At 47.4% G+C, this 27219-nt stretch overlaps 2 protein-coding genes across 2 annotated transcripts in view; one reads left to right on the forward strand and one right to left on the reverse strand.

Annotated features, from left to right (window-relative positions):
• Positions 1-27219, reverse strand: part of LOC147625218 (polyadenylate-binding protein RBP47B'-like) — a 102455-nt gene that overhangs the window by 45007 nt on the left and 30229 nt on the right. The gene's annotated exons all lie outside the window — the stretch shown is intronic.
• LOC147625219 (uncharacterized) lies at positions 1610-3055 on the forward strand. Its single transcript, XM_086818486.1, has 3 exons — positions 1610-1831; positions 1958-2303; positions 2397-3055. The coding sequence occupies exons 1-3, from the start codon at positions 1614-1616 to the stop codon at positions 2667-2669; spliced, it is 837 nt and encodes a 278-aa protein (XP_086674612.1). The 5' UTR covers positions 1610-1613; the 3' UTR covers positions 2670-3055.

The raw sequence follows: 27219 nt of genomic DNA on the forward strand, positions 1-27219 counted from the left end.
CTCTACACACTGTGCACATTGCAACCAGGTAATTCTCACGCTCTCTCTCGCTCATGGCCTTAGTCCCTCATGATGCATCTCTGTCTCTACTGTACTCTTCTCTCTCTCTCTCTCTCTCTCTCTCTCTCTCTCTCTCTCTCTCAACCGCGAGCGGCCAATGTACTACATGATTAATCTCGTCTCTCTCGCTCCCTCCCGAGTCCCTCTCCCTCTCTCTCTCTCTCTCTCTCTCTCTTTCCTCCTTTGGAGTATGCTCTAAGCTCTCCTTCTCTCTCTCTCTCTCTCTCTCTCTCTCTTTCTTCCTTTGGAGTATACTCTAAGCTCTCTCTCTCTCTTTCTTTGTGTCACACAGCTTCCAGGATCCAATATGCCGAAGCCATGCAACCCCTACTGGCAGGAGCACACCAATGTCATCCGTGTTATTAATACGCCGACCCAAGCTGGTTCTGGCTCACGTAGATGGCAGTGCAAGTATTGCAACTTTGAGCTCACGAGCACAATTTCTCGTGTCGCGATACACTTGACAGGTATTGGCACCACCGGCAATTGTGGTGGGTGCAAGCAGGTGCCGCAGGATATCAAAGACAAGCTCATTGCTGAGAATTCATCAACAGCAAAGGGTTCAAAGAAGGTAAGGGGCAACCAGCACACTCAAGATGCACTTCATGATGCGCTTGTGGGGGAGATGGGTGATTCTTCCACACAGGATAGCCAGCCTACAGGGGGCAAAAAGAAGGCCCGTGTCATGCAGGAGGGTGATGAGGATGATGATGCACATGTGCTGAGACAGAGTACTTTGCCTTCACGTGTGTCATCTCTTTCGTGGGTGAAAGAGAGACAAAAAGTGGGTGAGATGGAGATTGCTTGCACTCTTGTGGAGTGCAACATCTCCTTCAATGTACTGAGGACTGATCAATGAAAGAGAATGGTGAGGGCCATAGCAGAGGTTGGCCACACAAACTCGTGGTCCGGGGTGGAGTATAACAAAATGTGTACCACGATGCTTGAAGAGCAGAAAGCCTTGATAGACAAGGCATTGGTACCTGTCAAGGCAGGATGGCAGTCTTTTGGGTGCACCATCATATCTGATGGCTGGAGTGATATGCGTAGACGACACATTATCAATATTTTGGTGTCCTCATGTCTTGGCACATACTTCTTGCGGGCTGTGGATGCAGGAAAGGCAGGAGAATCCATCAGTGCTGAGTTTATTTATCACCACATCAAACAGGCAATTTTGGATGTTGGGCCAAAGAATGTGGTCCAAGTGGTGACAGACAATGCTTCAAATTGCAAGCGTATGGGTGAATTGGTCGAGGCAGAGTTTCCTCGCATTGCTTGGACTCCTTGTGCTGCACATTGCTTGGACTTGCTAATGGAGGATATTGGAAAGTTGCCATGGGTGCAACCTGATGTTGCAGATCCCACGAAGATTACTACATTTTTCCAAAAAAAACATCAGGCTTTGGCCATCTTCAGGAGCCATAGTGCACTTGATATGGTGCGACCCTCGAAGACCTACCAGGTTTTCTTATATGTTCCTGGTCTTGCAGAGGCTTTTTAGATTGCGGGACCCACTACTACAGACTGTGGAGGACTCGAAATGGAGCTTTATGCACCATGCGCAGACAGAGGCCACTAGATACATTCAGCGGAAAGTGCTTGACGAGGCCTTTTGGACAGAGGTACAGAGCTTGACGGTGGCATTGCAGCCTATCCATGTCCTCCTCCAACTCACAGATATGGAGGGCTCTACTCTTGGACTGGTCTATCATCTCTTCATGGAGATGAAGCGCCATATTGCCGCCTGTACGACATTGACGGAGTCTCGGTGAGTGTACACTTGGATATTGTTCTTGGCTGATTATATTAATATTAAATAATATGCACATTGCAACAATATGTTTAAAGTTATATTATATAATGACTGTTGGAATGTTGGCTTGTCAGTTTGTAGCCGGGGTGACATCCTGGCTATTGTAGAGCGGCGATGGACATTTATGAGCCGTCCCATTCATGGGATGGCTGCATTGCTTCATCCCTTCTACAAGAAGCCAGAGCTGTTTAGTGAGAGCACTTTGCTCACGCAGAAAGACCAGTACATCAACATAATGTACGACGAGGATGAGCAACTTGAGGTTGATGCAGAGATGGTGAGTTTTACGAACAATCTAGGACCATCCTTTGCTAGAGCGGTGGTTTTGAGAGAGAAGGCGACGAAATTTCCTCTCACGTGGTGGCAGAGCTATGGAAGACAAGGTCTTCCAAAGCTGACTCATCTTGCTCTCCGAATCCTCTCGCAGGTACTCTTGACTCTTTCACAATTGCATCCATCTTCAAAGTTTAATTCATTAAGGGTTTTGACTCCAAAATCGTATCGTGATTCGTGATCGTAGGATTGTTCTGCTGGTGCTTGTGAGCGCAATTGGAGCGCCTACTCCTTGGTTCACACGAAGATCCGCAATCGACTTAGTACCGCTCAGCTGGAGCGATTAGTGTATTGCCGAGCTAACATGAAGCTCGTGCGAGATTATCATGCTTTGGGGACACCCAAGCAGGTATATTTAACTGTTGTACGTCTTTTGACACATTTCAATATAATTAAGTCATTTCTTGTGGTTCTGACTTGTCGGATTTTGCTTTTCCACAGGCAAATCCGACCCGTGTGAAGATGGTGCCAACCTCTACTAAGGACGACATGGAGCAGCGTGTCAGAGACGAGCAAGCAGATATTATACGACTCCTTCATAGAGAGTTGGAGAGCATCGATCGCCGTGTCACAAGGTCACGCGCACGGGCTTTGGCGATACCTTTGCGTGAGGAGGCTGAAGATTCAGAGAGCGCTAGACAGAGGAGCATTCGTCGAGGGAAGCTGCCTGTTCGTACGTAGCGGACTCGGGCGAATGAGGCTGTCACTCTCATTCATACTCAGAGTGAGCCAGGAGATGATGATGTAGCACATGGATCTCATGATACATCTTTCACATCATCACATGTGCCCGTGATGGCAGAGCCTGAGTATGACGACGAGGGCAATGTCCTAACAGATGGGGACTTGCTCTCTTCTGGTGCATCATCATCATCATCATCTGATGAGGAGTTTTGACTCTAAGATCACGTTTCATTGTGGAGTCTAGACTCTGGACTAGCCCTTATGGGCCTTTTGAGAACATTTCTATGATGTAGTGTTGCAGCTTGCTATGTAGTATGTGCATTGTAACCAGTTTGTTTTGATGCATTTGCAACCTTTTAACATGGATGAGAGTCGAGACTTTTGTTGTGTAAACACTGATTCATCAGTTTATATAGAGCTAAGAGTGGTGATTGGTGATTGAAGATTGATCTCTGATTGAAAACTGGTTTTGGTATCTCATGTTTGATTTCTGAAGTAACAAGTTTTACGTGCGGCAAGGGTTTTGTGATTACTAATCAAATGCGTATTAGCAAAGACCTTATTAGATTGTCTTGTAGGTCTCTCTCACAATTTAAAATGTATTTGGATCTTTTTATGTTTATTTTGATATGAAATGCCATATAGATTGATATTTTTTACAATGGTACGTATTTTTACGTACACAAAAATTTTATCTGTACGGAACAACGTACAAATACGTACCATACATTACGTACAGTACGTACACATCAACTATGTGTGTGTTGCGCTTTATCTTGGACTTACGTGTATTCAAGGATTGCTTGACACGTCCTCTATCTTTCTCTTTCTAGGTTTTGGCAACCATGTTTGGATGGTATATCTGTCATGGAAATAGGACATTGGTTTCTCGAGAAGAAATAGGACTTTGGTATCGAGGAAACAGGCCTATGGTTTATGGATACAGGTCTATGGTTTATCAGATACAAGTCTTGGTTTCATGTGGAAAGCATGTCTTTGGATTCATGTGGACAGGTTCTAATTTTCTCGAGGTTACATGCAAGCTGTGACTATAGGGAGGACATGTGGTTTGGTACAGACCTACTGTTGTTTGGGAAAGGGTTGTGGGATCCATGATAGTGATGGAGAAGACCTTTTCAAGCAGGGAGGTGTCGTACAGGTGTGCCTTCTCTATGGAATGCTTTGCTGTGATAACGAGAGTTCTTATTTGGAAGTCCTCGGTGAAAAGCTATAAGGGATCCTATTGGTAAAGGATTCGACGAGTTGTACTTTGTACTCAAATTTTTGTTCAAGTAAAGAAATACCACAAGGGGCGCCACTGCGTTTTGGGGCCAATCGGTGTCCTTGTACTATTTGCAGGAGCACTCTAGCTCCCCTGTTTGTTTTCCTTTTCCAGGTTCCCATGGGTGATGAAGTGTTTGGTGTGCGAGTTTTTGTTTCACTGCCCATCAGATTTCTGAAGGCCGATTTCAGAGCACCGTGATGAGCCATGTTTTGGTACTAGATCTCTCTGAAATCCTCTGGGAGCTCACCATACATGCTTTTCACTTGACACTTACACTCCAATACCCATTTCTCTGTCGAAGAACCATCTCGAGTGCCTAGACCAAGCTTCAGATGCTAGATCTTTTGTATTGGATAATCCCCCATTCCCAAAGCTTGTACTTTCTAAATATGTAGACCTCCTGGAGTCCATCAAGCCCCTTTCATACTAGGAAATGTCCAAGATGGTGACTAAGATCCAGGCTGGGAACTGAGAGGATCTTCCTTGCTCGCTAGGCTCTCTCGAAGAAAGGCTTATTGATACAACAGGGAGGGGGCAGTGGGGCCGTGCGCCAGGGGGGGGGGGCGCAAAACACGTGACATGTAGTGCCAAGTGGCTTCAATGCCTCTAACCCTAAGGAAAAGACCACTACTCCAGAGCCTCTCAGGGTTTCCGCATACGCTCGGAACCAACTCGCAACTTCTCCCACTAGTGACGGACAATGTGAATGGTGTCTGTCCATATACTCTAGATGGACTCAGCGGGCAACGTGGTGGTGCCTCCATGGCTTCGCTGCAATGATGTGCCATGCTGCAATGCAATTAAAGATCTCCCACCTCTGTCAGATACTCCTCCCCTCGGGTTGCTGAAAACAAGGCTGTCATGATCCTGAGGCGGTGAGAGAGGAGAAGCGCAAGGCCTTGACCTGTCTCCTCGTATGCAAGGGCTGGTGCTGATTCAGAGGCTTCAGCAACCGCCCTAGGTAATCGTGCGGGCGCGTGCCTGGTACATGGTGAAAGATGCAGAGGATCCTCCGCCATACCTGTGCCGCATCACTCGGGTAACAAACAAGCAGTTTAGTACCACAAACAAACTTTGAGACGCAGCGGAAGAACCATAAACAGCAGCATTGAGCCGAAACGGCCAGCGCCAATAAGGAACTTCTTTATTCAAGGGAGAAACTGTTACAACAGACCAAGGTGCGGGTGCACACTTGCACCGGATTCTCCACAAAGCTTCAACAAACACTTGCTCAGAGATCTAGGTACAAACAAAACCAAGAACCAGTACAAAACGATCTTGGAACAATCCCAAAATCAGCAGCCAGCTTTGGATGAAGAGAGAAAGAGCTGTGTTGTTCGGCCAGCGTCGTAAGAGAGAGACAACACGTTGCTGCCTTGTTGTACGGTCAGTGCCGTAGGAGAGAGAGAACACCAAACGCTGCTGTTGTACGTCCAACGCTCAGGAGAAAGCGAGCATACTATTGCCCTGTTGTACGGTCAACACTCAGGAGAAGAGAGAGAAAATTGTTGTCCTGCTTGTTGGTCATGTCCACTCCCGGCTAGTTCAGGTGTGAACCCAACTTACTCACGGGCACTTTTTCCCTGTGATTGGACACAGGTTTTTTCCCCGTGTGAACACACTTATGTGTGTTGGGCACTTTGCCCTAGGCCTTTAAGTACTCACTTGTACTTTCATTTTATATCATTATTGAGTACATCTTTTCCAGCACTCTCACATTTCTCTGTGTGCGCTTGAGGTTGTGCGTGCGTGCGTGCGTGCGTGCGTGTGTGTGTGCAAGCTAGCTTCCCTCCTACCCAACATTGGTACTAGAGCCTGGTTAGGGTTAGGGTTAGCATTAGGGTTTGCCCCTTACTGCCCTTCAGAGCTTGAGCTTCAACCTATTGCATTAGGGTTTGCAGCATTAAGGTTTTTGCTGTTTAAAGTTAGGGTTTTGCCCTCAGCCACCCTGCAGCCGCCCTGGCACCGCCACCGCTCTGTCCGTACGATGTTCTGTACCGACGCCACCGCCATACTGTAATGCAGTCAGTCGCGTCCTCAGCTGCGCGACGCCGCCGCTATCAACTGTAGCGATCAGATCTGCGCCGCCCATTGCCAGATCTACGCTGCCCGTCATCAGATCTATGCATGCCTCAACACCATCGCCGCCGCCTGCGCCTTCCGCCCTGTGCACGGTCGCCTGCACCTACCGGCTTCTGCACCGTCGCCTCTGCCGTCGCCCTCACAGGCAGCTACCGCCTGCGCCGCCATACGACGCCCTACCATCGCCGCCTTGTACCGTGCCCTGTACAGCCGTACGACCGTACTTGCACTTGTACCGTACGACTATACCTGTGTACCTGCTCTGCACTGCCCAAAGAAACTTCAGATTCACCTTCAGATCTACCCAAAATTGGCAAGGTTTTGAGGGATTTGCAATTTTTTGACCTGAAATTGCACATTTTGCCTGTTAAAAATTGGGGGTTTTCACTATTGAGCCTGCAATTGCAACATTGGCACACATTGGCATTGATTTCAGCAGATTTGGTACATAATTGCACTAGAAATTTGGGGATTTTGCAAAAATTGGCTCGATTTTGCAAAAATTGGCACTATTTTGCAAAAATTGGCACTATTTTGCAAAAATTGGCACTATTTTGTAAAAATCGGCACACTATTACAGGCACATTTGGTTGGTATTGGGGCATTTCCCCCAATTTTTTGGGTATTACAAGCACATTGGTTGGCATTGGGACATTTCCTCCAAATTTTTGGGTATTACCGGCACATTTGGTTGGCATTGGGACATTTCCCCCAATTTTTGGGCATTACAGCATTTGGTACAGGTGACAATCGCATTAGCAGATTTACAGGATTTGTGCACTTGCAGCTCTTACAGGTGTCAACTGATTGTGTTTTTCACGGCACATGTATACATTTGTGGTTTGCTGCAGTATATGTATGCCATTGTGGACACTTTGACAGATTTGCATCATCGTGTAGTACACTTGCAGATTTGGGACATGCATATGTATTTCTCGTGTTGGAGGAGTTCCTTTTTAGTCCATTGGTTATCCTGCTATTTTTATCTCCCGCATTCTTACGATTTTGCTGGGCATTGCATACTCGTGGTGACTTGTGACAGATTTGTTGTGCTATCGTGGCCAACAGTAATAATGACCTCTTTGGAATGCTATCTTAAGAGGACAAGCTCAATGGAGACAACTGCCCTATGTGGGCTTATGTGATGCGTCATGTTTTGGTCGCCAAAAATGTATGGCTGTATATGGATGGCACTGAGGAGCGTCCTCTTACACCTGCTCCAGCGGAAGGTGAAGTGATTCCCGCTCATCCTCCTGCAGGTCCACCTCCTCGTCTTCCTCCTCCTCAGCAGCAGCGTACTTGGGATGCTAGGGATGCTCAGGCCCATGCATTGATTGCTCTCTCGTGCCGCAGGCATATCATTCCGCACAATCGTTCTTGCACCACTGCAAAGGGTGCTTGGGATACCTTGGCGGCAGCGTATTCAGGTCGCAATGAGGCTCATGTAGCTTACCTTCAGGGCAAGCTTGAGACTAACCGCTTGCTTCGATCAGTACCTTACGCATGTGAAGGACCTACGAGAGCAGCTCATTAACATTGATGAGGTCTTGACAGATAGCTATCTTGTTAAGACAATTTTGTGCAACTTGCCTGACTCTTATCAGACATTTGGCACCACTTTGCGGTTGTTGGCTGGCAATGCACTTAATGCGGTCACTTTTGACAACCTTGTGACTCTCTTGCTCAGTGAAGAGCAATCTCGTTCCAACAGGAACAACATGATGTCTGTTGAGTCAGCAATAGCTGCTCCCTTTCGTGGGAATAGATCTGGGCCTAAACCTAGCCCATCGAATCCTCCCAAGACAGGACAAGCCTGAAAAGAAAAAGCGTTGTAACTATTGCAAGAAAACAGGGCACACCATAGAGGAATGCAAGAAGCATATTGAGAGTGAAAAAAAGAAGAAGCTGGCATCTTCTTCCACAGGTGCAGATCAGGCCAATTTGGCTACACATGTGTCAGCCTTGACATTTACATCTTCATTGCCTGCAGAGATGTCTTCTGATGCCATTGCTTTTGATGACTATGCTTTATAGTCTATACTCCATGGTATGCATTAATTGGCAGATGCATTTTAGGGGGGTAGTTTACTTGCCCACATGCAGTTGGTGATGCCTCATGGTCACTTATGCTTGTTGACCCTTATGTTGGTCTATGCTAGACGCTTTCTCGCATGTGATATCTACTGGAGATGCCTTTTATGTTGTTTTCCCTTGCAGCGGGATTGTTTCTACAGTGTTGACTTTGTCACTTTCTCACCTGTGATGTTTACTAGGAGTGCCTTTTACACACTTGGCCAGTGTTGGCTTGCTCTCATGGTTTTGACATGTCACATGTATATTATTCATTGTGGGATTATGCATCTTCACACTTGCCATACATGCCAATGATCATGGCATCGCTGAGAGTTTACCTATCCTCTCATAGCATTGGCTGATGCCCGTCTCGAGCCCCCACTTTCTCTCCCCATTTTCAGCTTTTCCCATTGCTGAATTTTACTTTTATCCGCCCTACCATTGCTGATTTTTCCTCATTGGATCCTCCATTGATGAGTTTCACTTTTGCAGCTTACATTGCATGTCTCACAGGCATGACTTTTGGATCTTGTTGCCTTTACACATGCGTATATCTGCTACCTCTTCTTATGCTTATCACTGGTGTGGTGCAGTTACAAAGCATTGATGTGGATTACATGCAGTTCAGCTTGGCATTTGGTACTTGCCTTCAGGGGGGTATTATGCAATGCCTCTTGATTTGATGCAGTTGATGTCCACATGATCTTTGCCATGCATTTTTGGTGATGCATTTATGTACTACAGTGCTCTAGCATTAGCACTATGACATTGGGGAATCTTCTTTTCCACGTCATATAGTGCTTGCTTTTTCCATTGGCACTGTAGTTCACTCTTACTGTGGAGCATAGTGCAAGGCAACATTCACAGCTTTATCACCCTGCTGCTACCCGTTCACACCATTCACTTAAGGGGGGTTTGTTGGTCATGTCCACTCCTGGCTAGTTCAGGTGTGAACCCAGCTTACTCACGGGCACTTTTTCCCTGTGACTGGACACAGGTTTTTTCCCCGTGTGAACACACTTATGTGTTGGGCACTTTGCCCTAGGCCTTTTAGTACTCACTTGTACTTTCATTTCATATCATTATTGAGTACATCTTTTCCAACACTCATGTTTCTCTGTGCTTGAGGTTGTGTGTGTGTGTGTGTGTGTGTGTGTGTGTGTGTGTGTGTGTGTGTGCAGGCTAGCTTCCCTCCTACCCAACACTGCTATCTGACCAACACTGTAGGGAAGAGAGATTGAACCAGTCGGACTGCTGCTACTGTACAGCCAGCGCTCAGGGAGAGTTTGAACAAGTCGGCCTGTGCTGCTATATGGCTAGCGCATCAGGAGAAAGAAAGAAAGAAAGTTATATAAACGTCTACGGAAGACCCCAAGAGCCTATGAGACCAAGGGTAATACAATGGTACCATGGATATATTGAGCCGTGGAAAACTGAAAGAAAAAGTAAAATGAAAACATATGACAGTACATGTGAGCAATAGATGATCCTGTTGCTTCCTCCTCAAGTCTTGCGATGGTATCTTGCTGCTGCTATTATTGGAGCAAGTTTGGAGCAACTACTTGTTGATTGTTGTGATCAACTAATGACGATACCCGCCTCGGCCAGAACCGATCTGATGGTGGAGTGAATGTCAGGCCTCTGTGATGGGAGCGTGACATGTCGGCAGAGAACCTCACGAATCTGTCTCTGTGTGGTGGAGGGTCCTGATGCTCTACATATGCTACACACCTATGTGTGTGTCCTTATGCGCATCCCTCTTCCTCGTCATAGAGTCAGCCAGCCTCGAAAATAGTTGTGCCACACACGTATTGTTATGTCAGGCTACTTATGCCATACATATATTGTCATGTGAGGTTCCATATGTCACACATGCAATCTTGCCATGTCCGGCTCCATATGCCATACATGTATTATCATGTCAGGCTCCACAAGCCATACATGTTTTATTATGTCAGGCTCAATAAGCCACACATAGAATCTTGCCCCATGTCAGTGGGCTCACACTAGAGTCCTAGTTGGGGATCCATCCACCACGTATAGACATAAACTCATCTTGGCATGTTAGTGGGCTCACACCAGAGTCCTTCCTGGGGATCCATCCACATACCTGCAAAAAAAAGGCATGTGCCATGCCATGATTGGTGTGAGAGTCCTTCCCCACAAAGCCGTCAAAACAAGCACATGTTCACACAAGCCAAGGAAGCTCAACCGACACACTGTTGTCCAAGACAACCTTGCATGTCTTTGACCAGCCATACAAGCACAAAATACCTACCATGTTAGGCTTCAAAACAACTCATAGTCTTGAATCAGCTAGTCCATGTAACTATTGAATAATTCATAGTTTTGTAACCGCATATGTGACATATTCTAGCGTCCTATACCACTAGATTACTCCCCATATGAGATCTTTGTATAGGCAGCAATTCTAGCATATCCCATAATGGTAGGATCCTCCAATATACAAGACCAAAACCATAAACTATTCATCAAAAGCATAGAAAGGCCTTTTCCATAACTCTCGCCATTCTTTAGCTTACCAAGAAAACTCATAGAATACCACGAACAAATAGTATTGAAGATTTCTGAAAAGCCAAGTTGTGACTCCTTCTAAGAAGATTGTAAAGAGAGAGTCCCTTTCAAAAAAGTAACTTCCTGAAACACATCTCAAGATAAACATGAGAAACACTCTCCACTTGCGTCAGCAAGGGAGTTCAACATGTAGAAAATTCCACATATTGGCCAAAGAAAAGCATTACAACATAAATACTTATCTTGATTATGTACAATCAAAATTTCTCCGGAGAAATCCCATAAATATCACAGCGGATATCAAAATTTGCAACACCCAAAATAGTATCTCTATGTAGACACAAAAATATGGAGTAGAACTAAATCTCCTCGAAAGCTTCGTTCTGTTTGTGGCAAGAAAACTGGCACGAATAACAATCGGGTTTGGTACATCAACCCGTTGGTCCATCTTCCGTGGAAGGAGCTTGTATCTTCCGTTCATTGTCCTCCTTCCAAGGCATCTTCTAAGCCATCTCTTCACGAAAAGAATCAAGTTCGCAATAGGAGTCATCTTTCTCTTTCTAGAAGAATATCTCAAAGCTTCCTCAGCAACCATCGACTGATGAGGTTCCACAAACCCCAGATCCGGTTTTACTAGATACTTGCCCCGTGCATCAAGGGTAATATCCCCTTCTTGCAGAAGATAGTAAAAAGCTAACTTTCTGGGATTCATTTCCAGCATTGAGGTCTAAGCCATCTCTTCACGAAAAGAATCAAGTTCGCAATAGGAGTCATCTTTCTCTTTCTAGAAGAATATCTCAAAGCTTCCTCAGCAACCATCGACTGATGAGGTTCCACAAACCCCAAATCCGGTTTTACTAGATACTTGCCCCGTGCATCAAGGGTAATATCCCCTTCTTGCAGAAGATAGTAAAAAGCTAACTTTCTGGGATTCATTTCCAGCATTGAGGTCTAATCTAGAAAGACATTTGTAACATTGGTCTCCATGATCCTTTTGCCTTCCATAACCATCCTCACATGAGCGTCTTCGTGGTACATCCTCAAATATGCCTCCTTTTCCTAAAGTTCTTGACAAAGCTGCTTCGTCAAAAGGTTATGATGCTCAAATTGTCTATCAATGATCTTGATGTATTGCTCCACCATGTGTTCAAGAGTTTTAATCCTCTCCTTGTGTTCCTCGCAAACTTGGGTCTTGTTCATAACTATAGGACAGTCTGCCTAGATAGAATAGGCAACAAGCTGTGCTCTGATACGAATGAAACCAAACCCGGATCACTCAAGCAACAGGCAGGCAATTCACTACCAGAACAAACTTTGAGGCGCACATAAAGAATACCAAAACAACGCCACTGAGCCGGAACAGCCAGCCCTCCATAGAAACTTCTTTATTCAAGGGAGAAACTCTTACAATAGACCCAGGTGCAAACTTGCCCGGATTCTCCACAAAGCTTCAACAAACACTTGCTCAGAGATCTAGGTACAAACAGCACCAAGAACTAGTACAAAACGATCTTGAAACAATTCCAAAATCAGCAGCCAGCTTCAGATGAAGAGAGATAAAGGGCTGTGTTGTTCGGCCAGCGTCGTAGGAGAGAGGGAGCATGTTGCTACCCTGCTGTATAGCCAGCGCTGTAAGAAAAAGAAAGAAAGAAAGAAAGATATATTAAGCGTCTACTAAACACCCAATGGGCCTATGAGACCAAAGTGGTACAATAATGTCCATGGCATATCTCATCATGGAATGGAAAATAAAACAGAATGAAAACATAAATATAGCTATCTCACTTGGGTGATACAAAACTGTCCATGGAAACTCGTCATGGAAAACTAAGAACATAAAAACATGGGAGCAACATCAGATGGCTTTGCTGCTGTTCGGCCAGCGCTCAAGAGAAAGAGAGCTTGCTTTTGCCCTACTGTACGACCAACACTTAGGAGAAGAGAGAGAAAATTGATGTCCTGCTGTACAACCAGTACTGTAGGGGAGAGAGATTAAACCAGTCAGACTATTGCTGATGTACCGCCAGCGCATCGAGAGAGAGAGAGAGAGAGAGAGAGAGAGAAAGAAAGAAGAAAGAAAGAAAGATATATTAACGTCTACGAGAGGCCAAAGTCGGCCTATGAGACAAAAAGAAATAATACAACTGTGTTCTTCCGATCATCGGAAGAAAAGAAAGAAAAGAAAAAGTGTGCGTGTGTTTGGATACAACTGTGAATCATCATGGATCGGTGGAGCCCATATACAAACAATATAAGGGGGGGTGGGGATGTGGATGGAGTGCTAAGGCAAGATGCATCTCTATATGCTGAAGGGGTAGTACAAGCATGCTATGCAGATCTATGTCTAACTCCATCCAGTGCCATAAGAGGGATATAAGATATCATACATCGCCGATGCTGAGGCTGTGAATGGCGTGAACATGTACCCTGAGTCTGAATGAAAGCGAGCTACCCTCTCCTGTGTCTCCATCTGGTGTCTCATTCGGATAGCTGCTATCTCTCGGTGACGGAGTCGGGGTGCTCTATGTCCAGTCTGTCTAGGTCTCCTCCTGGCTCTCAATTCCTCTGCTCTCTGTGCGGTCACCCCACGTGGTACATCAGCTGGCACTGGCATAGTTCTCTGGAAGAAATCTGAGAGCTGGGACTGTCTCCCACCCCTAGTGGGAGCGGGTGTCTGGAGGAGTCTCTCTCGAGAACTATGAAGCTCTAGTAGTAGTCTGCCAAGCTGTCGCTGGTCCGAGGCCTCCATCAACTGATGTAGTGAAGAGTGCTCCTCAAACAATCTTGCATATCTATCTCTGACCCCCTGGTGGGCTCTACATCTACATACAAAGTGATCCTCAGTCTCCACCTCCTCGCGGCACAATCTGCATATCCGCTTAGCTCTGGGAACCCGTGCCGCTCGTCTTTCAGTCCAAACTTTGCCAATAAATGCTTTAGCGTTCTTCTGTGGAAAATCCCCATTTACACCTTGGCTCTATTGTGTGTAACACCAATCTAGACTCGTGAAGGGACCAAATGGTGACAACAAGCAATGACGCTGAGACTCCTAGGCGTAACTAGACCTAGAGCACAGTGTCGGCCGACCTCCAACTGCCACCCAGGTGTCCACTACCAAGCTCTTGTGAGCTATCTGCCAAAGGAAAAGAATAATCATCCGTGACCGGAAGATATTGCATAGCTGTTTCCAAAAATCCTGGAGGAAATGCACGGGGATGTCCTGGATCTACCAATGTATTGCTACTCTTGGCATGTTATCAAGCTCTGACATCTCAATCTTGCGGCCTAGGCAGACTGTATACTCAAAAAAGGGGATGTCAAGGGGCATCATCTACGGCAAAGGGATCATGCCATTGCCACTCGCCCGAATCCCACTACAGTCTCATCAATGGTCAGCCTTCCCATAACCATAATCTCCAACCTCTCTCTAGCCAGTTTGGCCGAGGAAAGGTGAGCCACTCTCCAAGAGATTGTGCGGATCCCTCACTCAAAGCCCCCCAAGAGACATGCGGGATGAGAAGAGCATGTGGGCCCTAGGAAAGGTAATCAAGGGGTTCCGAACCAGAGGCTAACAGAGTCTCTCCTCATCCAAGGCTAGGGAAGACTAGCGAAGAGCAAAACGGATTGTCCCAGGCTCGGAAAAAGCTGGCCACAAACCAGTCCTCGAAGATGGGACTCAAGCCGCGAGTGCTCATGTCTATAAAGATCTATCTCGGGCACAGGGAAGAGGGACCCCAAGAATTGAAGTATGGGCGAACATACGGACCATGAGAAAGTCCTTCCACGGCTCACCAACTAGGAGGAGGCCTCTGATATCACCTTGCCCAAAAGGGCTATACTCTGCTTAGAGGGATGAATAATGCCCAGAGCGCCTCTAAGGCGAGGCTGAATGATTAGTCTCCAAGCCACCTTGGCCCGTGCCAACATGCCATCAATGCCTACCCAAAGAAGGTGGTAGATCAACCGATCTACCAATCGAATACACACCCTAGAAAAGGCCAATCGAGAGGTGATGTACCACATGGTACCGAGGACCTGGTTCACTACTACCACTCTACCAGCAAGAGAGAACCTAGTCATGCTCTAGTATACAAGCTTCTTCGGAATGCTCAAGAGGAGGGGGGCTAGCAGCTACTTTGAGGAGATGTCAATCCCAACCTGACAACCAAGATAATGCACTGGGTTACCTCTCGGAATCCTAACCCAAACTTGTGCCATTTGATCTGAGCACCCAAGGCCTAGTAAAAGATCTTGATTCCATCTACACACCTCCAGAGATTCTCCACCTCTCCAGAGAGGTGGGCCAATGTGTCATCTGCAAACTCAGAATCAAGTAGCTCCTCCTAAAACCTGATAGGTAAGCGTGGGGCCCTCTAGTCAATAGGAGACTAAAAACTACCCATCCCCTTTGCCACAAAAAGGAAGAAAGAAAGATATATTAAACATCTACTAAAGACCTAATGTGCCTCACCACTGATTTTTTTAGCACTCTTTTCACCGATGCCGCCATTTCCACAGAGTGATAGATGAGCGGTGAACGTGAGTGGCGACACAAAAGAGAGGTGGTCCCTCACTCTCTGAGGACTCTTGTCATGATCCCCTTCACAGCTAAGGAGTTGGCAAAGGCTATGTAAGTCCAATGGGGCATGTCGTAACAGACTCAACCACATATCCAAGAGATAAAGATATAGAAAGAGAGGGAGAGAGAGAAGGGATTACGGAACTTTGCACAGTACACCACACTTAAGAGGGGAAAGGACCCCGCCCCCTTTTAGGAATTTAATCAGGAACAATCCACAGGGATGCTGGCGAGGATCAATACATCAATGAATACAAAGCAAACAAATATGCCCATGTAGCATATCCAAGTCGATGCCGATGCCAAGCACACCACTGGGATCACCCACAAGAATCTCTCACCAGGCTTGTACCAGTCCAAAATCTAAATCTAATATATATATATATATATATATACCTAGATGAATCCAGGAACATGCCCAAATTCACCTTTTAGGAACATGCATGTTATATACTCATGGTAGTCAACCCACAAGACTATATAACTATCAACTCCATTGTGCATAGTATGGACTAGGTACTACGACATCCCCACTAACGTCATCAGTGCCCAATAGTAGGTGTGGAACACTGTATCATGATATGCTCTCACACACGCAGTCCACACACACACACACACATAAGAGCATATATTCACACAAAGCCCTTCGTACTGAGTTTCTGTCAAACCTCCGGAGATGCATGGCAGACTCAGCCATAGTGAAGCCTAGCACTAAGGGAAGTAGCAAATAGAAAGAATTAGTACAACAAATAAGTAGTTGATAGGGCAAATGCACCGCTAAAGATAAAAAGAATTAGCACAATATCAACTGGCCACAACTCGGACGAAAACTTCACAATGTGAAATTTGCATGTCTGCTAATACGGCTGAATTATATACCTAGATAAATCCTGGAACATGATCCAAATCCAAGTCCAAGTTCAAGTCCAAATAACCCCAAGCTTGTTGTTGGAGTACACAAGAGATGTGTGTAAATGATGAAGCTTATGATAACCAACTTTAGTCTTGTCACCCAAAACTCGAGAAAAAACAACCCACAAGAGGTTGTACTGGGGAGTATAACCCAAGACCAATCCAAGAAGCAACAAAGCATGGACCAACCACAAACAGTAGGAAATAGCGTAAATCAGCTTGTAAGACTAGGTTCAGTTGGTGAAGATCAAGCTGCAATTGGTGGTTAAGGTGGCAGCCAGGTGGCTGGCAATCAGATGGCGCACAAGAGTTCAGTCCAGATGGCGGCGCTTGGCCAAACAGGTGGCTACGAGATGGTGCTCAGTAGGCGGCGCTTCAAAGGTGGCGCAAATGCTGAAACAGGGCGGCGCTAGTGGCTGAGGCAGGCAGCGCTCGCGGCGGCTGAGGCAGGGCAACGCTGGCGTGTGCAGGTGATGCTAGCAAAACTGGGCGACACAGTCAACAGTGGCAACTAGCGGCAGCGTTAACAAAGAACGGCGGCAGATGGTGCAGAGGCTCAGTCGCAACAGCAAGTGCTGGTGGCTGGTAGCAGCACCAGCAACACCAGGTGGTGCAAGGCAAGTGTTGAAGACGGCTGAGCAGATGGAGTTCTCCCCCAAGAAGATGAGAGTTCTGCCTTGTTCATGAAGATCTTTGCTTCTCCAAAGATGATGGCCACACCTTGATTGTACACGAGAAGAGGGGGAAGGTTCATGCTTCTTTTATACCTGTGGAGATCCATGCTTTTTGCCAAAAGCTTTGTCCAAGCTTTTGCTTTTCTTTACCTTGCTTTTCTCCTTTTTGCTTTTAATAATAAGATATTACTCATCTTTTAATAAGTTCTTGTCCTTTGCTTTTATAGCTATAGGGCCTTGCTTTTTGGCCCTAGAGCTACTTTTCGAAAAAGCGTCTTTTGGCTTTTTGGTCTTGCTCAGTCTCCTCTTTCTAGGCTCGTGGTCAACCTAGTTTGACTTTTTGCTTTTCTCTACTTTTTGACCAAGACTGGTGCTTTTTCTTGACCAAACCTAATGGTCCCTATCCCCAAGCCTTCTTCCACTTGTCTGGTGTCCAAGCAAGGGTTCCATCATGTGAAGAGAGCTAGGAGGACCAAATAGTTACATTCCCTCCCTCTTATATCGCAGTTGTCCTCAACTGCAGACTGCAAGTGTTCCAAGCATATCCATATGTTCCCAGTATATCCATATATTCCCTGTATATCCATATGTTTCAAGTACTAGCCATGTTTGTTGAGCTTGTGCATATGGTCTTTTCCCATATCTGTGGTGTCATCTGTTCATCTGGCAACATCTCTATTCTTTATCTTTGACCAATGGCTTTAATCTTGATGGTACTTCTTCATGGCCTTTCACATGTGTTAGATAAAATAAATGCATACTTACCTCCTGCAAAAGCTAGACAAAAGCTACAACAAACGAGTATGCATCATTCGCGTCTACTGGGTATTCCAAGTACTAGCCAGGTAGTCTGGAGCCCAATGGACTATCACATGCCATAAATCCAAGCATTGTCCACACATCAAAAATAGCACACAGAGTCAAAGAAATTCAAACATACATCAGTATGCAGTGCACAAGTAATGATGCTCCTATTCATGGATTATCCTATCTGGTTTCATCGGAAACCATCCTCAGTTATCTGGTCCCGAGGAAAACCGCTAAGACTTTCCTCAAGGCCATCTGGTCACTAGGACCGCCCGAGAGTTCACCAACAGTCATCTTGGTCATCTCGTCGCATTGACCGCCCAACTATGAAATCCAATACAGTCATCAGGGCTATCTGGTCACATTGACCGCCCGACTGTGAAATCCACTACAGTCATCTGGGCTATCTCGTCGCATTGACCACCCGACTGTGAAATCCAGTATAGTCATCTAGGCCATTTGGTCGCAATGACCACCCGACTGTGAAGTCCAAGATATCTGGCATCGTTGTCATCGTTCAATGGGTCATCTAGCTGATGTCATGGCCGCGGTCTCATGAGTAATGGATCGACGGCCCTAATTCCCATCCTGAAGTCCTGGATCAGCCTCATAGTTGTTCCCTTCATTGGGTCCTTGGTTTCCCTCATCTCTCGACATGGCTCTACCATTGTGAGCCCAACCGGGCATGCCGTGATAGACTCAACCACGTATCAAAGAGATAAAGATATAGCGAGAGGAGGAGAGCAAAGGGATTAGGGAACTTTGCACAATACACCACACTGAGCGGGGAACACGCCCCGCCCCCTTTTAGGAATTTATTCAGAAACAATCCACGGGCACATTGGTCAGGATCAATACATCAATGAATACAAAAGCAAACAAATATGCCGTAGTCTATGCCAATGTCAAGGCATGAGATCTCTGATATGAAGCACACCACAAGGATGACCCACAAGAATCTCTCACCAGGATCCAAAATACAAATCCAAGTCTAGATCCAAATCCAAGTCCAAGTCCAAATAACCCCAAGCTTGTTGTTGGAGTACACGAGATGTGTGTAAATGATAAAGCTTATGATAACCAACTGTAGTCTTGTAGCCCAACACTAGAGAAGAAACAACTCACAGGAGGTTGTACCAGGGAGTATAACCCAAGACCAGTCCACGAAGCAACAAAGCATGGACCAGTCAGCAGCAGTAGGATATAGCGTAAAGCAGCTTGTTCGACTAGGTTCAGTTGGTGAAGATCAAGCGGCAACTGGTGGTTAAGGTGGCAGCCAGGTGGCTGTCAATCAAACGGCACACAAGAGTTCAGTCCAGATAGCGGGGCTTGACCAAACAGGCAGCTGGGAGACGGCACTCAGTAGGTGGCACTTCAAAGGCGGCGCAGGTGCTGAAACGGGGCGGCACTGGTGGCTGAAACAGGGCAGCACTAGTGGCTGAGGCAGGGCAGCCCTGGCGTGTGCAGGTGACGCTAGCAAAATGGGACGGCGCAGGCAACAGTGGCAACCAGCAGCAGCATTAACAAAGAACGGCGGCAGACGGTGCAGAAGTTCAGTCAGCAGCAGCAAGTGCTGGTTGGTGTCCGGGCGAGGGTTCCATCATGTGAAAAGAGCTAGGAGGGCCAAATAGTTACAGGCTATGACCGCACGACGAAGGGGCAAATGCCCAGGAGAGGACTTCCAGCCTTTTTATCTCTACGACATTGGGATCTCATGGAAGGTGGCCTCAAGGCTGTCTTTAATGAGATGATGGTTACGGAAGCCACGCCAACAAGGCTGTCGGAGGGTTTGATTCATTTGGTTCCCAAGGAGGGTGCTGAAAGATTGGAGACCCAGGGACTGCCTACAAGATTCTAGCCTAGGCCATTAGTCGAAGATTGCAACCCTTTCTCCCCGACCTAATCCATGGTAAACAGACAAGTTTCATTCAAGATCGGAGTACTCTGGACATCATCTTCACCTTCTAGGAGACAAGTGTGTCAACTAAGATGCAACAACGATATTTGATTGTGCTCCTTCTCGATTTCAAGAAAGCCTATGACAAAGTAGATTGGGGCTTTTTGGAGGAACAATGTGCGGGATGGGTTTCTTGGAGGAGTGGGTCCAAGATGTTTATGGACTTTACACAGCTTCTCATAGTCAGGTTCTTATTCAGGGTGCTAGAGGTGATAGATTTCCGCTTTTGCGCTCAATCCGGCAGGGGGTGCCCTCTAGCACCTTATCTTTTCATGCTTGTCGCTGAGGCCATGAGCAGTTTTCTCTCTACCCAAGAGACCAGGATCCAAGGACTATGTCTTCCCATCCGAATGCAGAAGGAGCTTCTTGATTCCCAGTTCACCAATGACACAGCAGCATACCTATCGCAGGCCGAGGGGAACCTCCAGAGATCTGCCGAGGCGATTGAGATTTTTTGTCGTGCATCCAGAGCACAAATCAACTAGCACAAGTCATGTGGATTTTGGGTTGGCTCATCGCCTGCCCCGACATGGCATCCAATTGAGGCTTTTCAGAGGGTCCCAAGGGGAACCCAAGATTCGCTATCTCGGATGATGTCGATGCCAGTTTGGCATCGACATCTCCCCTCAGCAGCAGCTCGCCCTCCTTCTTTTGGGCATTTGGAAGAAGCTATTACACTAGAGTTTGGCCAGGCTTTCCCTAGCTGGCTCGGTCGTGGTGGAAAACCATCCTCTTCTTGCCACAGCGTGGTACATTACCTCCTGTTGGTCTTTCTTCCGGGCATGTATTGGTCAAGTCCAACCTTTGATCTACAACTTTCTATGGGCTGGCAGTGATGGGAGACCGGCCAGACCCAAGGTGGCCTAGAGAGTGATCATTCAGCCGCGATGCAGAGGGGGCCTGGGCATCATCGACCCCGCCATTCAAAGCCGTGCCCTATTGGGCAAGTTTATTGTTCATGGTTTTCTTCCAGGCGATAAGCCTTGGAAGGACCTCCAGGCTAGGATCTTCGCCTACACTCCGCCGACCCTGGGAGGCCCTTGGCCTCAAAGCACAAGATCAATCTTCACAGAGATGCGAGCACGTGGCTTTAGCCCATCATTTGACAACTGATTTGCAGCCAGCCTCTTGTGTGCTTGGGATCACCTCAAGCCAGCCCTACAGCAATCAGCTCCACTAGCCTCCAAGGAGCACCTCCGGCACCTCTAATCTGGAATTCTTTGGTCTATCTACCTAGTGGTCACATTCCCGGGGCTCGCCCACACATATCATGGGGAGCCTTGAGTACATGCCCCACTAGGTCACTTGGAGATTGGCTTGCATTCAGACAGCTGCCCCTAGAGGCTCAGGAGAGAGGCCTTCTTGGGATCTAGGGTAGAGACCGACTTAGCCTCGACATCGACTATTCCATCCCTCCGGAGTGGATGGCCTCGATAGTGGATCCTTCTCCTCCACAGTGGCTAGGAGTGTTCACCAGGTATGGTATACCCCTGGCAGTTCATAGCACGGACGAGTACTCTGCTCGACTTATCTTCTCTATTGGGCTTCATGCCAAACTAGAGAGATCAAAGACCCACTAAGAGGACCTCAGGGGATGCACCTTGCAAAGGGGGAGAGTGATTGGCTTTCACACACGAGTGGCACATCGACCCTCCAACAGCCAAGGCGACCAAAGAGAGACTATGGCGGCTATGGATGTGGGAGGGTCAGCCTATTACGAGTCTCCAGCGGGACCCGAGAAAGAAAGAAAGAAAGAAAGAAAGATTTTATTAACGTCTTCCAAAAGACCGAACTCGGCCTATGAGACAAATCGGAGTACATGTATGGGGTATCCTCTGTCATCCCAACAAAATGAAAAAGTACTGAATAAAAAAAGCTGAATCTGGGTGTGCAGGGGATGGAGCTCTATTACTAGGAGAATGCAAAGCTATATGCATGGAGTATACAATCATGATATGCAACCTAGCTAGCTCCATCCTGTACCATACTGGGGGTATAAAATGGTATACATCAGTGAAGGGGGTGTCCACAGCTCCCTGAAGAACATGCCTGGGTGTGCTCTGAAGCGAGCCAGTCGCTCCGCACCCTCTCTGTGAAACTGAGCTCTGATCTCTGTCATCTCTCTCTGGTATAGGCGTGGTGTCCGAAAGCCAGGTGTCCTCTGTCTCCTGCGGGCTCTAAGTGTCTCTGCTCTCTGGAGAGTAATTCCCTGCCGTGTAGGGGCTGGGAGGGGTATGGATCTCTGAAAAAATGTAGTAATCTGTGTCTGTCGCCCCCCCTCTGGAGCTGTCTGAGCCTGTAATAATGTCTCTCTGTGGCGCTGTATGTCTAGAATGTATCTCCCCAGTATGCGCTGGTCTGCTGCCTCAAAGATCTGGCGCAGGGAATGTGGCTCTCTGAATAAAATGGGATATCTCTCTCTGATGGCTGTATATGCTCTGCATCTGCATACATAATGCTCCTCACTCTCCACCTCCTCTCTGCACAATCTGCATACCCTCTCCTCTCGGGGGATCCGTGTTGCTCTGCCAGTCTCAATCTCCAATCGGTGTGATGAAACTCTGAGCTGACCAATAGCCACTCGGGAGCCGTGTGGTAAAAAGCCCTCCATGTATCTAGGCCTCTCTATAAATCCATCATCAGTGATACTCATGAAGTGATCTCTGTAGTATAGCATCTTCGGTGGAAGAGGCTGTGTAGGCGATATCCATGTCTCTCGTGTATAGAGCTGCCATAGATCCTGTCTCAATACTCTGTTCCTCTCACTATGAGAGAGACGGATATGTGGTGCATCCCTGTCATACTGGAATGGTGGTAGATGATCCATGTCTAGGCCATGCTGTGAGAACCAATGTGTGACCTGTGCATACCATGATCCTCTGTCTCCTGCCTCAGCCAACTGTCTAGATGCCTGAAAAGCTCTGTATGATAATCTGTCCTGTGGCATCTCTCTGAATCTGTCTAGCAGGCATATAGTCTGAAATATGGCCTCTACCATCATAGGAGGCGCAGCAAACTCTGCTCGGATAATGTCATGAGGTAGTGGACATGAAGGACAGAGAGGAGTCGCCTAGTACCCTCTTCCTTGCTTACACTGCCAGGTGGGCACTCCAATAGCATCAGCACATTCGCAGTCCGGGGGCCTCCCGCCGCAATTTCTCGCAAATTTTTGGAGCGGCCGTGGGACAGCTTTCTGCCACGAAAAATCGCTCTTTTCTTGTGGCAGCTGGCACATAGGAGCTTAGCGATTGACACTTGGTTGGCCATTGGGGACAAACCAACATTATGTCAGAGGTGTGGCCATCCCTAGCAGTCTCAGCGTCACTGTCTTTGGGATTGCCCAAAGGCCTAGCAGGTCTAGCAAACAATGCTGCGCATTTTAAATATGGAACGGCCTCTCGGCACTGTTGCTTGGGCCACATGCTATACGAGGAGGAAGGTGGGGGACTAGCCCTTCACGTCTCTCACCTTCATATTTCCATTGTGCCAGTTCAAGCTCTGCCTACTGGTTGTTGGACCCTAGGTTCTTGCCAAAGATGGGATTTGCAGTAGTATAGCCACGTGGCATATATGGCAAGCTCGATGCAACGAAGCCATAAAAGGCACCCTCACCTCACTAGCAAAGTCTATTTGAAGCATTTGGCTTGATATCATTCATACACTCCGTGGTCAACGGGGGCATCTTTAGGGCGGCTCAATCTGCATGAGAAAGTGTCGGAAGGCCTTCCTAGGGATCTGGCGGCTCCAGATAGAAGTGGCACAAAAGAAAAGGGGAGTCCAAACTGTAGTGAAGGAGTGAGAGGCGGTCCATGCGGAGCCCATATCCTAAGAACCAAGTGGAAACTCAAGCATACCATACTCCAAGGTGGCTCTTGAGTGTTAGTTGTTTCGAGGACTCCAAGGCAAGTCTCGCGTACCTAGGGGGATCCATGTGACTGATGCTGCGATGGAGATATGTGATTGTTTGGAAGAGTGCATCCACTACCATCGAGGCTGTAGCAAACTCTACTTGGATGATCTGGTGTGGAACTGATGCTTTGTTGCAGATCATATAGCACAGCTTCATGACCTGGGGCCTCTCAACTTGCTCCCAATCCTCATCGGATAAATCTGGCCCCAGAAAAGCTGCTCCATACATCAAGGCTGGTGTGACGGGTGACAAAAAGCCAAACCTTTGTCCTGGGCTCCTGGAAATGAGCTTGGAAGCGCTACCACTCAAGTAAGCTCAAGGCTACATATCCCCGTGTCACTCTAGCATGTGTCACAAGAAGCATGGTGAAGCATGGGCCACTAAAAGTGACCAAGGTAGACATAGGATGAGACAATCTCCACAAGATCCGGTTTGTATCTGAGATGATAGGAGTGTATGCCCCCCTCTTGCAGACACATGGAGGGCAGGGAAGGATGTGACACAAGAGCGGTCTCTCATCATCAGATTCCCTGACACCACCAGCAAACATGCCTTCTTAGACAGACGGTTGCCCTCAAGGGCACAGGAGTCTGGAATGATTTCACACCATCACAAGTGACACGCCAACACGAGGGAATGGTGATAGTTCATGAGGCCCGTAGAGAGGGCAAGTGGGCTATCTACAGAGAAGGCAAGGTCATTATCACTGAGCGTCGTCCCAAATACAGATGCAGGGTCTCTGAGGCCAAATACTTGAGGTTAGCAGTATGGAACTGCAAAGGCCCCCTGTGGTCGAATCCAGGAGGTTTGAGCGAGATTCTCACAAGCAAGGATGTCATTTTCTATAGAGAGACTCATCAAAGCCCTGAGGGGGGTTTACAAATACATAGCTAGGTATGAGTGGGAGTCAGCTTTCCAAGGCGAGACCCGCACATCAGGAAGAGTACGTGGCTCGGGAGGGCCTGCAGTCCTTTTTAGACCCCACCTCCGATAGATTCTCAACATCGTGCAGAAGGACGAGGAAGCATGGCATCTTTGGGTGCAGCAGTTTACCGAGGATTGAGGCATCCACATTGTTGTGTGTTATTTTGCACCGTGCCACTCCCCTTACGCCACACAGCATGGCCAGTCACCATACTTACCATTATATGGGGATATTATGGAGTTCACAACCGAGGAAAGTCATCCTGCTCAGGGGCTTCAATGCTAGGACGGGGAGTAAGCAGGTCCCACTACTTGATCTAGATGACCCTATCAAACTACTGGAGCTAGACATCACTGACACAGGGTTACATAGATGATCACAAGACTCTGAGGACGTCACAATGTATGGGAGACGTTTTTTAGAGCCGCGAGCTGCACATGGTCTTGCTATCTATAACGGGATGTCCCGACGGGCCTCCTCCGACGGCCCTCCTCCGACGGCCTCACCAGCTTCCCTTACTCCACAGGTACGCACCGTGGATTACTCGATGGGATCTCCAGCTTTGGCACACCCCCTTTGAAGCTGACCATGCCTGCCTCTCTTTCACTCTTACTTGCACACGCATGCCCCCCCCCCCGGTCACCACCCCCCATCTCACATTACACCCAGGTCCATTTTGATCATGAGCTTGACCTTGTTTATTCTAACCACATCTACTGCCAACTCCAAGATGTGGATCCCACTGTCCCTCTACCCGCCCTCACATCACAAGTTACCACCATTCTTGGCAGAGCATCATGGCATCTCCATTGGGGGAAGCCCCCACTTGTAGCCCTTGCACTCACACATGGAGGGCCTTATCCTTCCTACGTTTCTCCTCCTCTCGAGTTTCATGTATGATGCTCTGTGGGGTTTGTGCTTCTTCACCACCTCCACCCAATCTTTCTTGGTGGTCTGCAATTTTTCCCGCAACTTATCACTCGCAACCTTCAACTGTTCCAGCTCCGTCCTTAAGACCCTCATATATTCAATTCTCTTTCTTGCACTCTATGATCCTCGACAGTAGCCTTTAGAGCTTCCATTCCTACTCGGAGTTCCTCTAGTACTGCGGAGGCCTTGGGCATTGCTTGTTGTTGCATCTAGGTCTTTGGGTCTCTTTAAGCGTGCGAATCTCCTTTGTTCCCCTCTACCTCTAGCTCTTCAATCTTGTTATTCTTGCCTTGTTACTCATTGTGGAGACCTTCCAAATGTTTCTCATGTTGGTTCAGGAAGGGTGTAAGGGGATATCCCTAGCGTACTGAACAAGAAATTGTGAATCTCTCGCCCCGAGCGCCCTGGATCAGGACCTGGCTGTGAAAGGCTGAGTAAAGGGCGAATACACCTCGGATCCAAGTGGCGGGGAAACCCATCTTGCCTCAAGAAAGCTCCAATTCACCTTGTCGTAGAAGAATGGCCAAGTCATGTTGTTGAAGACAAGCGGTTGCGGACACCTCCCAAAAAATGAAGATGTTATCCAAGATGCTCCTACCTTGGATGAATCTTGTCTGATTGATTAAAAGTGGGGGGTGGCCCGGGTGGGGCTACAATCGATGATTGATGTTTTGAAGGGACTTTTGTAGGCTATCCCCAAGAGGGTGATAGGATCCCGACTGGTGAATTTCCAACCTGTCACCTCCCTCCTTGGGAATCAAGTGAATCGAACCCTCCGCTAGTCTCTCTGGCATAGATCCAAAATCATAATCTCATTGAAGGCCATCAGGAAGCCACTCTCCATGAGCTCCCAGTGTCGAAGAAACAGGGGGACCCGAAGCTCATCTTCGCCTGGGCACTTGCCCTTTGGGAGTGTTTGCAAAGCATTGGAAATTGGGAACTCTCGCGAGGTCACCCATCCCAATTGTGTTCAAGCCAATGCGCTTAACTAGAGGTTTCCCCAAATCTAGCCATCTAGAACCCAAAACCTTAAGGTGATGGAGGACCTCCAGTCTATCCATTTTGTGGAATTCTCCTAGTGCTACGCTTTCGCACCACTTTTCTCAAACACCCCCCCCCCCCCCCCCCCCCCGCCCCCCTCTTGGTGCCAACCTCTCCACTTTTTCTTAGCTTAGAGGCTGAATCCATATTTTCTTAGCTCAGAGGATCAACTTGGCTCCTCTAGTGGCTCAGAGGTTACACTTCAACCTATGGCTTTGACACCATGTTGGAAATTGGGTGAGGTCCAAGTCCCGGGAGGTCACCCATCCCACTTGTGTTCATGCCAATACGCGCTTAACGGAGGTTTCCACAAATTGGTCTAGCCATCCAAACCCCAAAACCTTAAGGGGATGGAGGACCTCTGGTCTATCCATTTTGTGAAAATCTCTTAGTGCTACGCTTTGGCCCCATTTTTCTCAACAAATAGGATCCTCAAAATCATACATCTATATTATCTGCTCACTCTTGGTCCTAGCATTGAAGTCTCCAAGTACAATGGTGGTATAGTAGGTACAATGGTTGGTACAGTAAGTAAAGTGGTTGATACAACAAGTACAATGGTGGTATAACAAGTACACCGCCTAATACAAGAAGTAAATGGCTAGTAGTACAGCAG

Source organism: Cibotium barometz, chromosome 24 (genome assembly GCF_041138505.1).
Source record: "Cibotium barometz isolate CiBa-2024 chromosome 24, ASM4113850v1, whole genome shotgun sequence".
NCBI classification, from domain to species: domain Eukaryota; kingdom Viridiplantae; phylum Streptophyta; class Polypodiopsida; order Cyatheales; family Cibotiaceae; genus Cibotium; species Cibotium barometz.

Coding starts and splice junctions, on each gene's coding strand:
- LOC147625219 (XM_086818486.1), top strand. CDS start 1,614: ATGCACCATGCGCAGACAGAGGCCACTAGATACATTCAGCGGAAAGTG. Junction 1,832..1,957: donor ACGACATTGACGGAGTCTCG/GTGAGTGTACAC, acceptor GTCAGTTTGTAG/CCGGGGTGACATCCTGGCTA. Junction 2,304..2,396: donor CTCTCCGAATCCTCTCGCAG/GTACTCTTGACT, acceptor TCGTGATCGTAG/GATTGTTCTGCTGGTGCTTG.